The sequence below is a fragment of the Callospermophilus lateralis genome, chromosome 1 (genome assembly GCF_048772815.1).
Source record: "Callospermophilus lateralis isolate mCalLat2 chromosome 1, mCalLat2.hap1, whole genome shotgun sequence".
In the NCBI taxonomy this organism is placed as follows: domain Eukaryota; kingdom Metazoa; phylum Chordata; class Mammalia; order Rodentia; family Sciuridae; genus Callospermophilus; species Callospermophilus lateralis.
This window is the reverse complement of record NC_135305.1, coordinates 214,446,577-214,461,945: the sequence shown is the minus strand read 5'-3', so window position 1 is coordinate 214,461,945 and position 15,369 is coordinate 214,446,577. Positions and strand designations below refer to the sequence as shown.

Genomic DNA, 15,369 nt, shown 5'->3' with positions numbered 1-15,369 from the left:
CTCAGGCCCAAGAGCCGCGTCCCTGTCCCAGCGGTCCCCACTCCAGGGCTGCCTGGGGAGGGACACCCACCGGCAGTCCTTCTCGAACTCCTTGGACTCGTCGGTGCAGTGGAAGAACTTGCCCTTGAAGAGCTGCACGGCCACCACGGCGAAGATGAACATGAAGAGCATGTAGACGATGAGGATGTTGAAGACGTTCTTGAGCGAGTTCACCACGCAGTCGAACACGGCCTGCGGCGGAGGGGCGTGAGGGCGCCAGCCACCAGGGGGCGCACAGCGCCCCTGCGGTCGCCACCCAGGGACGCCCCGGCCGCTTTAGGGAGTTTGGTATGTGAGGGGGCTTCTTGGGACGAATCCCTTGCAGATACAGAGGGAGGCCTGAACTGCAACCTCACCGCGGAGGTCAGGCCCAGGTCACTCAGGGAGGGTCACCTGGCTGGCGGAGGTGCTGGAGCTGCCACCAGTCCAGTCTCGGGTGTCCCCCCAGCCCCTTGTCTTTGGCACTGAAGATGGAACCCGGGGCACTCTGCCACTGAGGTACGTCCCCAGCTCTTTTTGAGGCAGGGTCTTGCTAAGGTGCTGAGGCTGTCCTCCAACTTGGGATCCTCCTGCCTGAGCCTCCTGAGTCGCTGCGGTCACAGGTGGGCACCACCAACACCCAGCCTCGGTCTTGGGTCTCCGTGCGTCTGAGCCCCTGGGCCGGCTGCCCCTTTCCAGGGCCTTCCCAATTCGGCCTGTGGCTCCTCAGGCCCAGGGGAGCGTCCTCACTGGAGAGGCCTCTGCCTGTCACTTCTGTGTCCCTGTCACCACAGCCCCGTCTCCCAGTGCCTGGACTCGTGGACTCCTCCCTCCTTCCTCCCGGGCAGTCAGGGGCTCTGGATTGGAGGTGACCCTGTGCGCGTGACGCAAGAAGGACTCCTTCTGTGCCCCCCAGGAGCCAGGCCCACCCCGGCAGCTCGGCCCCAGCGCTCTCCCTGGCCTCCCGGGCCTCGCCCCGGCTCCTCAGGGCGATGCCGGATCCGCCTCAAAGGCACCAGGGGCTGCCGCAGCCTCGTGGACACAGAGGCAGGGTCCCCAGGAGCATCCCAATGCCAGGCCTGACCCCAAAGGGCAGCCACAGACCCTCTGGTTGTCACAGAGCCAAGAAGGGACGCCACCAACGATGCTGCCTCCGGAGGGGACATCAGAGGCCGGTTTGGATGAGGCTGAACCTCGGGTCACAACCTCCTCCCCACCCTCCTGCGTGCTGGGGCGCTGCTCTGACTGCGGGGTGAACGTCTGCCCTGGTCACTCTCCAACCCGGCCACAGCACGCCCAGGGCCGCGGGCGCAGCCGTCCTGGGCCACGTGTTAATGACAGGGTCTTATTTTCCTCCAACAGATGCGCCTTTTCCCTTCTGTGGGCACTGGGTTCTGGGGCTTGAGAGAGGCGAAGCGCACTTCCCTTCAAGGTGAATTCTCTTAAGTGAGATTAATAAACTGGCTTGACGGGAAGCCAGTGGGAGAACGCTGGCGGCCCCGGGGGACAGCGGTTGTTGGAATGCTAGGGTTTGTTTTCCGTCTTTGTTTGGAACAAGGAGCTTTGGGGAATGTGGGGTCTGGCTGTTTTGGGACAGGGGTCTGGGGGCCTAGACAGGCAGGTAAGGGGTCATGTGAGACCGGAAACCCAGCTTCCTGCTGCTCCGACGAGGGCTGTGCCCGTCACCCACGGGACCCCCTGTGAGGGTGAGGGAGAGGGACCCTGAAGGCAACACATTACACCCGCAAGCCGTTAGGTCCTGCCCTTCACCGCCACCTGCAGGCCATCTGTAGTAACACCCCGACCCGTAGAGGAGGGCGGTGCTGAGCCTTACCAGCGGCTCCCTCCCTCAGTGGCGGTGGTTTTGGGCAGTGCGTGACTTGTTCAACTGTACCCGGCCCACCTGACGGGCCCCCTCCCCACGTGCCCCAGTCTCACCTTGAGCTTTGGCAACCGCTTGATGGTTTTAAGAGGTCGTAGCACCCGGAGGACTCGGAGAGATTTGATGGTGTTGATGTCCTTCCCTTTGCTATTGCCACTGTGGACGGATGTTAGGGGGAGAAGGGAAGAGAGGCTGGGTGTCAGGCTGGGAGGCGGGAGGCCCCAGCTGCGGGCGCTCCACCCTCCCAGCCTGCCCTTCCCTGTGGGGCTGGTTTCCCACTCCCTGCTCAGGGAGCCGCGAGCAGTGGGTCTTGTGGCTTTATTCTCAGGGTTTGCTGAAGGCTCTGCCACTTGGCTGGACCTGAGCAGGTGCCCCGAGTGGCCCCCGGACCGGCACGGGGAGCTCGCTGCCCCAGCCCCCAATGCTTGCGTGGCCACTTCTAGAAAGCGCCTGGCCTGGGGGTCTGGTGGCCAGAGCGTCACTTAGCCACCGTCTTGGGGGCTCTGAGCAGACGGGCATCCCCTCCGCCCAGCAGGATGGGGGGCAAGGCCAAGGCCCCCTCCACGTCCCCAGCCCACGGGGGCAGCAGCCGCCCTCCCAGCTGCCGGTCGCGCCTGGTTCCACGGTGCCCGAGACCTCGTTGCCAGGGAGGTGACAGCAGAGCAGCCTGGGCCTTGGTGTGCCACCCTCGGCCACCACCCTAGAGTCCAGAGGACGGCGCTGGGGCCCAGGCTGTCAACGGCACCGACCCAGGTGACCAAGCGAGAACCCGAGGCCGGGCTCAACCACCTGTCCTTCATCTGCACCCCTGAGGTCACGGCCTGTACATCCCTGTCCCTCTTGCCACCCTCTGAGGTCAGACCCACCCCCATCCCCTCCCGCCCTCTCCCCCAGCCTGGGTCTCCTCGTCCATCTTTTTTTTTTTTTTTTTTGGTACCAAGGATTGGACTCTGGGTCACTTGGCCACCGAGCCACGTCCCCAGCCCTGTTCTGTATTTGTTTAGAGACAGTCTCACTGAGTTGCTTAGGGCCTCCATGTTGCTGAGGCTGCTTTGAACTTGAGATCCTCCTGCCTCAGCCTCCTGAGCCGAGCGCCACTGCGCCCGGCTCCTCTTCCCTCTTTTCTGTACCCAGTGGCCAATGAGGGTGGCCGGCTTGCTGGGGCCTCTGAATTCTCAGAAGAGCACGTGACTTCCAGGTGTGGCCCTCAGGGCTCCTGGAAACCTGTGCCCACTCACCTTCCCGTGCACCCTGGGCGCACCTCCCCTCCCTGCCTCCCTGCCTCCGGCTCAGCCAGCCTCTGGGGCCATTTTGGGAGTATCTCAGCCTTGGGACAGAAGGCTCCTCAAACCCTCCACCCGGGCGGCGACCTCCTCCGTGGCCATCCTCCATGTCACCGGGTTCCTCTCCCCACCCCTCTCTTGCCCCTGACGTGAGGTTCAGGTCGGAGTCGGGGCTGCAGACCCCGACCTCCGGGCTCCAGAGACCCCAGCCCAGCGCCAGGGCGTCCAGTGCAAGAGGGTCTTTCCCGCCATCTGCTCCCTCGGGCTGCCCCCTCTTGTTTCTCAGGGAGCCAAGGGGCCGTGGTTTAAACCCAGGTCCCCCTCACGAGCGTGGGGCTGCGTCCCGCACGGGAGCCTCAAGTCCGTGGGGGGCAGCCACCGGGGGAAATCGGGGCAGAGCAGGACACAGAACCCAGCACCCGGTCGTGCGGGGAGATGGTCACTCCTTGGTGGCTTTGGGGCCTTACTACTGAGAGGAGCCGAGGGCTGAGGGGCCCCTGGCACCCAGCGGCTCCCTTGGAGGAAGCACTGGACACAGGTGCAACAGTGTGGGTCTCTGGCTCCTGCGTCGGAATCAGTTTGACGCCCCTGGTTCTGGCTCAGGCCGGCCACCTGGTATGAGTGGCTGAGGCTGGCCTCGAACTCGCCATCCTCCTGCCTCAGCCTCCAGCCACTGGGATTCTAGGCGCGGGCCCCTGCGCCTGCTAAACTCCCCCAGTAAGAAGACTGGGTCCAGGCGCCCAGCACCCCGCCACCCCAGCCCTCTACATGGCTGAGCAGACTCTGGCCTCTGGAGACACCGAGGCGCCCTCCCGTCTACGGGGCCCTGAGGAGGAGCCAGCTTCCCGCGCTGGGCGGGGTGAGGGCCCCTGGGGCAGGGCACATGCCCGCTAGGGCCAGCGCCTGCTCCCTCCGGGGTCCTGGGGACCCTCGCAGCTCCCTGGCCCTGCTGAGCTGGGACCCGGGAGGACACCCCTGGCCAAGAACCGGCGGGTCGCGGTGGGGGTCGCGGCTGTGGCCCTCGGGAGCAGGTTCTGGTCACCTCCGTAGACAGGACAGCAGCAAGGACACAGGCCACGGAAGAGACCCAGAGAGGGAGAGACAGAGAGCGAGAGAGACAGAGAGAGCGAGAGACAGAGAGCGAGAGACTTTACCGTGTGCTGCTCCTGGCGAGGTGGCGTGGGAGGGAGAGACAGATCGTGAGCGGCCTCAGGGCAGACACTGGCCACACCTGGGCGCCCGCCACCTGGGCCGAGGGGCAGCCCCCCGGGCTCTGACCCTGGGGTCCATCCTTCCATGGAAGCCCCTCCCCTGGTCCCCACCCCGGGCAGGCCCAGTCCGTCCCAGGGGCAGGAGGCCCAGAGCTGTCAAGGTCACTGCCAGAGGTCAAGGTCACTGCCAGAGGTCAAGGTCACTGCCAGAGGTCGTGGGAGCCTCTTAAAGGGGCAGCATTTGGGGGAAGGACCTGGGTTTGAATTGTGCCTGCCTCTGCCTGGCGCCTCTGCCTGGCGGTCCTCATCTGTGACACGGGTGGCCTCCAGTGTGCCCCGCGGCCTGGGAATCACAGGTCAGCAGAGGCCGCCCTCAGGGTCCTCTGCACCCTCCAGGACCGCCCCGGAACCGGGCTCAGTCTCAGGGCCGGGCCTGGGTCTGCAGCACCTGACGGGCCTTGAGTCCACTCCGGGCACCACCAGGCTGGACGAGGGCAGGGCGCCAGGGATGCGGGAGCCCGGGGGCCGTTGGTAGGTGTTTAGGCCAATCTGCCTCCAGACGCCACGGCAGGGGCCTGTGGTCGCCCCGAGGGAGGCTGAGGCAGGGGGTCTCCTGAGCCCAGGAGATCCAGGCCAGCCTGGGCAGCACAGGGAGACCTTAGAATAAAACAAAAAGCTGCCGACTTTAAAAGGGAGACGCTTCTGAAGCTTCGGCCGCCCTCTCCAAAGCACGTGGTCCTCAAGGTTCAGAATTAAGTGACACACGTGCAATTGTGTAGCTTCTGCTTTCAGGACTAGGAGGCATCCGGTGACAGAAATGTCAGCCTCAAATATTGACCGCGTCTTCTGAATGTCACCGCACTTGCCTGCAGGAAGATGGCACCATTATGCCAATTTTCCAGATGAGGAAACTAAAGCCCAGAGAGGGAGACTGACTTTCCCAAGGGCACACAGCCAGGAAGTGGCAGGTTGAGATTCAAACCCAGGTGCGTTATCTTGAACTCTGATGTTCCTCTGTTTCATCAAATATAAGAAAAATGGTGCCCTCGTGGGTGGGGCAGATAGCCTGAGGGCTCCTCTTTGGCTTCCTGGAAGCACAGCTCCTAAGAATGCAGGAGCAGCTTGATCAGGGTGCTGTGCCAGCTGGGACGGCCCGTGGTCCTGCCCTGGGGGAGGAGTGGCGGCACCAGATGGACCCTTGGCAGCGAGGGCGCGATGATGATCTGCCAGCTGCCGAGGAATGTCAGCTGGCTGCCCCATGCATGGGCCCAGGGCTGGTGAAATGGTGCGTTAATGGTGGTCACATGGACATGGCTGGTCAGTGATGAGGGACACACACACCACACAGAGCTGTCTGAGCAGAGGGCAGGAGCGGGCAGGAGGGTGGAGACGGGCAGGAGGTTCGACACACCCTCGGGGGACACCCACATCAGAGATGGGGCACAGTCACAGCACTGGGGAGGGCCCTGCCCCGACCCACCATGGCCGCAGAGCCAGGGACAGCCTCCTCCTCGCAGCCCTGGCTCTCGGGTCCTGGAGTCTCGTCTGTGGCCCGCGAGCTCGCGGTCGGGGCTGGGGTGGGCTCTGTCCACTTTGGAGGTCTGTGTCCTCCCTCCCCAGCCCCCGGGGGTCACACCCGGGCGACTCTCCTGCCCTCCAGCCCAGGGTCCCTAGCGAGGGGGACACCAAGTACCAGGACAGAGTCCTGCACGTCCAACAGCAGCTGGACACGGGGCCTGTCCTGGGAGAGGAGGCTGGCCCAGTGCTGGGGTGTCCTGCCCCCTCTGTGAGCAGACGGACACACAGCAGAAGACCCGAGAGGAGGACAGCCGCGGGGCCTCGGGGCACCCGCTCCACGGACACGACACGTGATGACAAGAAAGGACAACACAGTCCTCACAGGGCCACACGCCTCAGCAAAGGAGGTCAGAAACCTGCGGCCAGGGGCGCGACTTGGAAACGACCTTTGGGAACAGGCAGCAGCAGCAGCTCGAGGGCTCCTGCTCTGGCTGTTTGGAGGTTTGGGTCTTGGGTATGCAGGAGTGGCTTGATCAAGGTGCCCAGCCAGCTGTGCCAGGTCAGCTGTCTGGCCCTGGGAGCAGGGCGTGACAGCAGCAGATGGACACTCAGCAGGGAGGAGGGCGGGGCTGAGGGGCGGGGCCTCGGTCTCCTCTCCCGCCACAGGCGGTTTCAAGGTGCCCCCTGTGGTGCTCTCCCTGGCACTTGCCAGAATGCTTAAAATCTCACGCTCCCACTTCCTGCGAGATCTGCAAACCTGTCAAGGCCAGGGGAGGGCATCCCTGTCCCGACCTTTCCTTGCACAGGAATGATTGGAAATTTTTAAATAGGACTCTTCCAGGATGCAGGTGGCTTTATGTGTCCCCCCTCTGGGTGCTGGGGAGTGGCCTCAGGGTCTCAGGCGCCCTGGGCAAGTGCTCTCCACATCAAACATGTCCATGTTTCTTTTTTCTTTCTTTCTCTCCTTCTTATTTATTATTTTTTTAAGTTTTGAGACAGGGTCTCACTAAAGTATGGAGGCTGGCCTTGAAACTTGTGATCCTCCGGTCTCAGCCTCCTGGGGAGCTTGGATCACAGACGCGTGCCACCAAACCTGGTGCAGGTGGCCTGTTCTGTGAGCTGCAGGCAATTCTGGATGCCCTTGAATAACTGCACACAGCTGAGCTCTGGGTAAAGACACTTGGTCCAGGTGGCCCAACAGGGTATGACCCCCAGGGACAGGGCAGGGGCTGGTTTGTGTAAGTTTGTTTTATGAAGTTTGCAGAGTGACAGAAAGTGACAGAATCATCTTGGAGTGCGTTTCTCACCCTGTGTCCCCAACATAAGTGAAGCATGACTGCACTTAAGAGAGTCTAAACAGTCCGTCCATCAAGGGGCCGAGTCTGTGCAACACTGAGATCCTGGTGGGACCCTCTTCCTCCTCCTCGTTATCACTGTGGGGCTGCGTGGGACCAGCCCTCGCTCCGCCCAGCCCCTAACACCTGTTTGAGCAGATTGGGTCTGCTTTAAAGCGAGGTTCCCAGCCTGCAGACCTGGTCACAGCCGTGGTACACACGGCCTGCCTGGGAGAGCGACCATGGATAGGGTGCTGGGTCCTCTGCAGCCCCCCTGCAGAAACGGGGGTCAGCTTGGGAAGGGGACATGGCGGGCAGCAGCAGGGTCCCCGGTGTGGAGGACAGCGTGGGTGAGCCAGGCTCAGCCCGGGGCCTGTGAGCAGAGGGCGAGACCAGGGATCCCACCCACCCCACCCCGTCTCCTGAGCTGCTGCATCCTGAGCCCTTGGGACTGCCACAGACCCCGCCCGAGGCCACAGGAAAGGTGGCCAAGGCCTGAGCTGGTCCTCCCGTCTGGGCTCTGCCTGGGGACTTGTCTCCTGTTGCCAGATGAGGACAGAGTATTGGCCTTCCCCAGGCCACAGCTCAGGGTGACCACAGGGGGTGGGAGAACAGAGGGAGAGGGAGGGGGAGGGGAAGGGGAGGAGGGAGAGGGAAGTGGAAAGGGGGAGGGGGAGGGGGAAGAGGGAGGGGAAAGAGGGAGGGGAGGGGGAGGGGGAAGAGGGAGGGGAAAGAGGGAGGGGAGGGGGAGGTAGAAAGAGGGAGTGGGAGAGGGAGGGAAAGAGAGGGAGGGGAGGGGGAGGAGTGGGGGAAGAAAGGGGGAGGGGGAGAGAGGGGGCAGAGGGAAGTAGGGGGAGGAGGGAAGGGGAGGTGGAGAGAGGAAGGGGGAGAGGAAGGGAAAGAGAGAGAGGGGGAGGGGAGGGAGGCAGGCAGAGGAGGGAGGGGGAGGGGGAAAGAGGGAGGAGGAGGGGAAGGAGGGAGGCAGAGAAGGGAGGGGGAGGGGAAAGAGGGAGGGGGAGAGGGAAGAGGGAGGGGAGAGAAAGGGGGAGGAGGAGGGGAGAGGAAGGGAAAGAGAAGGAGGGAGGGGGAGAGAGGGAAAGAGGAGGGGAGAGACAAGGGGGAGGGGCAGGGAGAGAGAGGGAGGGGGAGGAGGAAGAGGGAGAGAAAGAGAAGGGAGGGAGGGGGGAGGAGAAGGAGGGGGAGGGGAGGGGAGCTGCCGGTGGAGGGCGCAGCAGGGCTGGGCTGGGACCTGCAGGTGGCTTCCTCAGACGTGGCTCTCTGGGCTGAGCCTGGTACAACGTTCTGACTTCCTGGAATCCAAATTTCTCAGGGTCTTGCCAGGGGACCTACCAGAGGCCCTGGGGGTCCTGCTTCCATACATGGGGGAAGGACACGGGGCCACGTTTCATCACATTCTCATGGACACTACGTATTGCCTAAAAATGATTTTTAAAGTGCTGCTCACTCACAGGAGACAAGTTGTGTCTTGTTTGTATCTTACGTCCCCTGGGTTTGCGGCAGTCATCAGGGTTCTATGCCATTTCTGTTTGCATCCTTTGTTATCTATTGAGCTTCAGTGTTTCTTCTTGATTCGTGGTTGTTTTTTATATATTAAGGACACCAACTCCTTGTCTCCTTGGTGGCAACCTTTCTCCCCTAATTTGCTGTGCATTTAGTGACTTGGTCTCCTCCAGAGCATCTTAATGACACTGCAGCTCAACTCCCTGATTATGGTCATTATTGCTTTTCCACCTCTTTGCTCTGGCTGTCCAGTAAGTCATGGCCTTAAAAAGAGGGAGGGAGGGAGGGAGGGAGGAGGAGGAGAAAGGTGGAGGGGGTGGGCAGAGGGAGAACAAGGGAAGAGGAGAGGAGTGGACGGTGTGGCCTGTGGCCTGGAGAGGGTCACCCTGTGCCTCTGCCCCGCCCTGGGGCGTCCTGACACCTGGCGACCTCTGGTCCTCTGACCCCATCCTGTTTCCAGGGAAGAACCTCAGCGAGGCCCACTGTCACCTTAAGCCAGAAACGGCCACTGTCCTGTCCTCCTCCCAAGCCCAGCCCTTCCTGTCTGGCCAGGAGCCACCCAGGGGCCCCCTGCACCTGCCGAGAAGGGAACGAGGAGGCGAGGCACGGGGGAGTCCGGGGAGAGGGGTCCCATCTTGGCAAGACCCTCCCTTCCGGGGCTGGTCCACTGTGATGGCCACAGGGGACCTGAGGGTCCCCGAGTCGGAGTCAGGGGATCTCCAACCTGCTGCAAGCTCCTGCAGCAGAGGGGTGCAGGCTGACACCAGGCCCAAAGGGCTGCTGGCTGGTCAGCTCGTGGTCGCCGTCTTGGAATGCATGTCCAGAATTAGGGTGTCACCTGGAGGTGCCCACCCAGAACTCGGATGCCACCTGGCAGGGGCTGCTCAGCCCTTGGGGACCATCCTGGAATGGCTTCCCAGACATCAGGTGGCATTTTGGGGTGGTGACTGAGCCCAAGGGTGCCATCTTGAAACAGTTACCCAGAATTTGGGGGCCATCTTGCAGTGGCCACTTGGTTCTTAGGTACCATTTCAATGGCCATGTACAACTTGGGGACCAGTTTGGTATGTCCACCCAGGACTCGGGGGCCATCTAGTAGAATGGTCACCTGGAACTTAGGTTCTAGAACTCAGGAGCCAAACCTTGGAGTGGCTGTGCAGCCCCTGGGCACCATCTTGAGATGACCACCTACGCTTGGGAGTCATTTGGAATGGCTGCCCAGGACTCGGGGCAGCCGAGTCTTGGAATGGACATAAGGGCTACCATCTCAGAACGGATGCTCAAAATTGGAACCATGGTCACTTAGTTCTTGGGCGACATCCTGAGATGGCTATCTAGAACTTGGGTGCCATTTTGGAACAGCCACCCAGAACTTGGACACCTGAGGCTCTAGGGTGCCCTCTTGAAATGGCTGCCCAGAACTCGGGTGCCCCTTGGAAGGGCTGCCGGGAACTCATCAGGTGCCATTTTGGAGTGGGTACTAAGCGCCATGGTGGCATCTTGGAAGGGCGGCCCAGCCCTGGCACCAGCTTGGAGGTGCCATGATCTAGCCCTGCAGAGGGCAGGGTCCTAGGCCTGAGGAGAAGGGAAGACGCAGGGCCATCGGCGGACAGGCACGGGGCCTTCAGGCACGGGGTGGGGTGTCATGCACACTCATCCATGATTGTCTTTTCAGGGGCACCCCAAAGAGACAGAGGTTCTGGGGGGGCTCGCGGAGCAGAGGGGAGATGAGATGTCCTGCAGCACGGCAGGAGGCCGGTGGCGGGCCATTGCCGTGGAGGAGGAGAAGGGGTGCCCGCTCCTTCTCTCTCCGGTGTCGTGCATAAAGCCAGTGGAAGCTCCTGGTGACATGCGGCCCCTCCCGCCACCCAGAGCCCACGCGCCCCATCTCTAGGCCCTGAGAGCAGGTGGTCTCAGGTTGAGGATGGGGGCCAGGAGGCCAGCGGAGGCCTCGGGTGGGGACTTACGTGAAGGCAAAGGCCACCAGGGCCCCACTGACCACTATGAAGTCGAGAATGTTCCAGAGGTCGCGGAAGTAGGCGCCCTGGTGCAGGACCAGCCCCAGGTCGATCATCTGCGGGGAAGAGCAGGCGCTGAGGTTCGGCCCCCGCTGCCCGCGGGAGGAAGTGCAGGGGACAGGTGGGCGCCACCTCCCCCTGCAGCGGGCCTGGGGCAGGAGCGAGGGCCCTGCGTGGGGGGGCGGAGGCCCCACCCGGTGACAGGCAGCCCCTCAATCGGGTCCTCAGCCAGCCCTGGGGGCTCTGCCTTCCCAACCCCCAGGAGTCTGTCCACTCCTAGGCCACCAACCCGGTGCCGCCCTCAGGGACCTGCGCTGGCTTCCAGGTCCGCCCCGCCCTCAGGTCTGTCCTGATCGCAGCCGCCAGAGGGCGCCGGCGAACACCCAGCCCAGCCCCACCCCTCCCCGGGCGCAGAGCCCCGCGGCTGGCCGCCCCCTGCGCGGCTCCTCCAGGCTGTCGCCTCGCCCTTCTCCCCTCCCTGCCCCTCTCCCGACTCTAGTGGCCGCCCCTCGGTCACGTGCACCACGTCCAGGCCTCAGGGAAGCCGTCTGCACCCGGAGGGTCCTGGGGGCTCGGAACCCCGCGGGGCGCTGGCGGCTGTCCCTGCGCTCACCTTGATGACCATCTCAAACGTGAAGACGCCAGTGAAAACGTAGTCGAAATATCGCAGCACCTGCAGGGGACATGAAGAGGGCACGGGATCACCGACCTGCTCCAGCAGAGACCCCTCCAAATGCTGCAATTGCCCCTTGGTCTGTGAGGCCCCCAGCAAAGTTTCCACCTGGAGGAAGCATATCTGGCATATAGGGTTGGGCAGGGCGTGCACTGCACAAAAGCCCCTCCCACCCCTAGATTTGTAGGTTGTGAATGAGACTTTCCAGCAGATGGCAGCAAATCCCATGGAATCCCTCCGTGAGGACGGCGGACACCGAGGCCAGCATCCAGGGCGCCCCGTATATTTGCCCCAAGCTCTATGTGCGCCCAGGGGGCCCTGGACAAGTTCAGGGGTAACTGGATCCTGTCCCCACTGCGCCCTGGTTCCGCTGGGTCCCTGGGCAAGGTGTGGTTTCCATGTGGTGTCTCCTAAGCACTGGGGACCTCCTGACTGCTTGCTGTCACCCTCTGTGTCCCATGGCCACGCTCTCACCAGGGTGGGTGATTCTCGTCGGCCCGCCCCACTGTCTCAGCCTCGACCAGTTCCCGCCTGGATGATCACCGGACCTCAGCCCTGACTCCCTCTCCACCGCGCACGGCCCGGCTGGTGGTGACCCAGGCGTTAGGGTGTGGCCTGGCCAACGGTGGCACTTAAAGGCCTGGTAATTACTGAACACGGCCACCGGAGGGCGCCTGTGATCACCTGCGTCAGGCTCTCGCCCCTCCTGGCTCCCGCTACTGGGATGAAGTCCAGTCTTCCTGCTGGTCTAGCGGCTCTGCACGACTTTCTGGTCACCTCCCCAGGGACACGGTGCCCTGCTTCCACCCTTCCCTTGCTCCTGGCCTCCTGCCTCCTGGATCCCACCCCAGGGCCCTTGCACAGGCTGTTCCCTCTACCTGAAACGCCCTTCCCTGCATCCCGTGGGGTCCCCCTCCTCCATGCTTGGCTGGGAATGGCTTTCCCGGCGAGGCTTTCGGCGGCTACCTGTCTACAAAGCCACCTCGCAGCCTTGGGATCCTGTCCCCGCACCCCTCATCCTTTCCCGGGGAGCTGCCTGTTATGGTATCGATCATCCCGTTGTCCCCACATCAGTCCTGCAGAGGTAGTCCCCATGTGGCTGCTGCAGCTCCTAGTGCAGGGCCAGGCATACAGCAGGCGCTCAAGGAATGCTTGCTGAGTGGGTGCCCGAGCAGCTGGGGTCGGGCGGCAGGAGTCGCTTTGATCTCATGTCCCAGTGTGGCTGCCACCGGGGTGCGGGCGCGAGGGACCGGGCTGTGGTCACCTCCGCGTCGGGGATTCTCTGGCTCTGCTGAGCTGGGCGGTCCCCACGGTGGGGCGGTCCCCACGGTGGGGCGGTCCCCACGGTGGGGCGGTCCTGGGCGCTGCCAGGGGCAGCAGGAATCCTGGCCCCGCCCACCCTGGGAGCTGCGCCCTGCGCCCTCCGCCCTCCGCCCGAGGGCCTTGGGGCAGGGAGGGGGCAGGGAAAGCCCGCGAGGCCATGAGCTGCGCCCTGGGGCACTAACCTACTTAGCAGGAGCCCCAGCCCCCACCGGTGGGTGAGGAGGGTGGCTCTGGGTCTGGGCAGAGAGCGGAGGGGACAGGCCAGGGCCCAAGGAGGTGCCCCGCCTACAGGGTGCGCCGCTTCCCCTCTCCACCAGGGCCAGGGCTCCCTTCTGACTGGCAGATCTCAAGGGTGACCCAGGATGGTCACTTGCTCCCCCTTTGCCCCCCCCCCCCCCCCCCCCCGACTCTCTGGATCTGACCCCTCCTTCATCAGTTGGGGGCACCTGGAGAGGGCTTTGCCGGGATTAGATAAGTCACCGTGGCCGGCACCCTGGCCGCACCTGTCATCCCAGCGGCTGGGGAGGCTGAGGCAGGAGGATCGCGAGTTCACAGCCAGCCTCAGCAACGGTGAGGCCCTAAGCAGCTCAGTGAGGCCCTGACTCTAAAAGACAGCATGGGGCTGGGGCTGGGGCTGGGGCTGGGGCTGGGGCTCAGGCCAAGTTCCCTGGGTCCAGTCTCCAGCATCTCCAAAGACCACGAGGACAAACAACTGACTGATGGACTGACAGACCTCCAACTAGGGTAGCTCAGGCAGCTGGGCCTGGGGTTGGGCACACAGAGCCAGGGGCCGGGTGGACGGGTCTTAGCAGACCCTGGACCCCGGAGGGTTTTGTTCTCCAAAAGCTAAAAGCTGGGGCTGTTTCTGCCCCAGCCTCCCCTTGGCCTCTCCTCTCCCGGCCTCACCCCTGGGCTCCTCCCAGCTGGTCCTTCCTCCAAAGCTTCATGTCCTCATGGGAGACTCCACGGGGAGACCTGGCTTCTGAGGGGGCACCTCTAAGTCACCCCGGCTCAGCCCCCGGCCCCCCATTCCAGGCAGAGCAGGTGCAACTACCTGTCCTGTTCCCTCCACCCCCACCAGGGGACCCAGCGGGTGGTCCCCTCTAGGGACGTCTTGCCCTCAGAGATGTGCCTCCCCTCCCTGCAGACGTGGCTGTGCCCGAGGGTGTCCCCAGTCCACCCCCACCCAGGCCCTGAGTCTGGGGCTACAGGAGGAAGGGGCCGGCGAGGCGGGTCTCACGTTGTTGCGGGGCGCGTTGGGCTGCACGGGGTCCTCGGCAGCCAGGGCGATGCTGCTCATGGCGATGACCATGAGGATGCACATCTCGAAGTAGCGCAGGTTGAGGATGTAGTGGCACAGGCGGCGAAGGCTGTGGGGACAGATGGTGTGCAGAGGTCCACTCAGAGCTCGGCATCGCAGGCCCTTGCCTTCTACCACAGCACCGTGCAAGATCCCCAGCTTCTAAGGGCCGCACCCACCGAGCCATCCTTTATCTAGGGCTCTCCCTGGGTCCTAGGACCCCAAGAAGGCAGGGGAGACCTCACAAGGGGGGCCACTGACATGTCCTGTTTACCCTGAAGTGGCACCCCCTTTCTCCACAGAAAAGCCTCTTCACCATGGCTGATTCTAGGACTGTCAGCAAGAGAGTCTCTGTGAAAGAGGCCAGTGGAGATAAACTTCCTATTTTCCTGTCGCCCTGTTTACTTGGCCACTGGCCGGGAAGATACCAGCACTCCAGGTGCTGGACACCCCCTTACTAGTTTTTCACAAACGTATCCAGCATAGTACTTTGTAGAAATGTGCAAACAAGGCCTCTGGCCTTGAGCTGGGCTTCACAGAGATGTCTACATTTTTAAGATAAGTTACAAATGGGCTCCATGGTGACAGCTGGCAGGGGGAGGGAAGAAAGGGGAGAAGAGGCTCTCCCATTCTCAGGTGTTGTCCTTGAAGGGTTAACTTGACCAGAACAGTGACAGAAAAAGCTGCTTTTCTGTGAACTTCTGCAGACTGTGGACTTCTAGCCCCTCCCCGTACACGCTGGGAATCAGACTCTGAAACTCCCTGAACTCGGGGTCCAGGGGACTGATTGATCACAGCAAAAGCTGCCCCCTCTGAACCTGGCTGCAGCCAAATAGAACTGTTTCCTGCCGTCTTCGGTGCCTGGTTTGACCCACAGCCCTGTGGCTCCTAACGACTCTGGAGGTCTTGGTCCCCACACTGGGCTGAAGAAGGGGGATATGGAGGGTTTTGAGGACCAGCGGGTCACAGAGATGTCTTTCTTGGTGGACTCAGCTGTGGGACTGGCATCTCATGCCCCTCCGTGCCTCAGTGCTCATCTGGAACGTGGCCCGGAGCCCGAAGACCAGAGAGTCACCAATGCCCGAGTGGGACACGGCGGGGTCTCCAAAGAGGAGGTGACTGGAGCTCTGGATCGCAGGCCTTACCAGAGCCTGAAGGCCGAGGGCACCCTCCTGGGCAGCTCGGATGCACTACGCCAACGTCCATCTTACCCGACTTCAGGAAGGCCACTCAGGGCTGATGTGGTGTGGGGGTCGCTCCCCTCTGCCCCGTGGCCCTCGCCCACCTC

At 63.0% G+C, this 15,369-nt stretch overlaps 1 protein-coding gene across 2 annotated transcripts in view; it reads right to left on the bottom strand.

Annotated features, from left to right (window-relative positions):
- Cacna1a (calcium voltage-gated channel subunit alpha1 A) overlaps positions 1 to 15,369 on the bottom strand; it is a 180,676-nt gene that overhangs the window by 40,394 nt on the left and 124,913 nt on the right. For both annotated transcript variants that reach the window (XM_077105758.1, XM_077105759.1), the window contains exons 22-26: positions 14,022 to 14,151; positions 11,399 to 11,458; positions 10,735 to 10,841; positions 1,957 to 2,056; positions 71 to 231 (exon numbers count right to left, since the gene is read on the bottom strand). In XM_077105758.1, the coding sequence (XP_076961873.1) occupies positions 71 to 231; positions 1,957 to 2,056; positions 10,735 to 10,841; positions 11,399 to 11,458; positions 14,022 to 14,151 (558 nt within the window). The remainder of the gene's footprint in view (positions 1 to 70; positions 232 to 1,956; positions 2,057 to 10,734; positions 10,842 to 11,398; positions 11,459 to 14,021; positions 14,152 to 15,369) is intronic.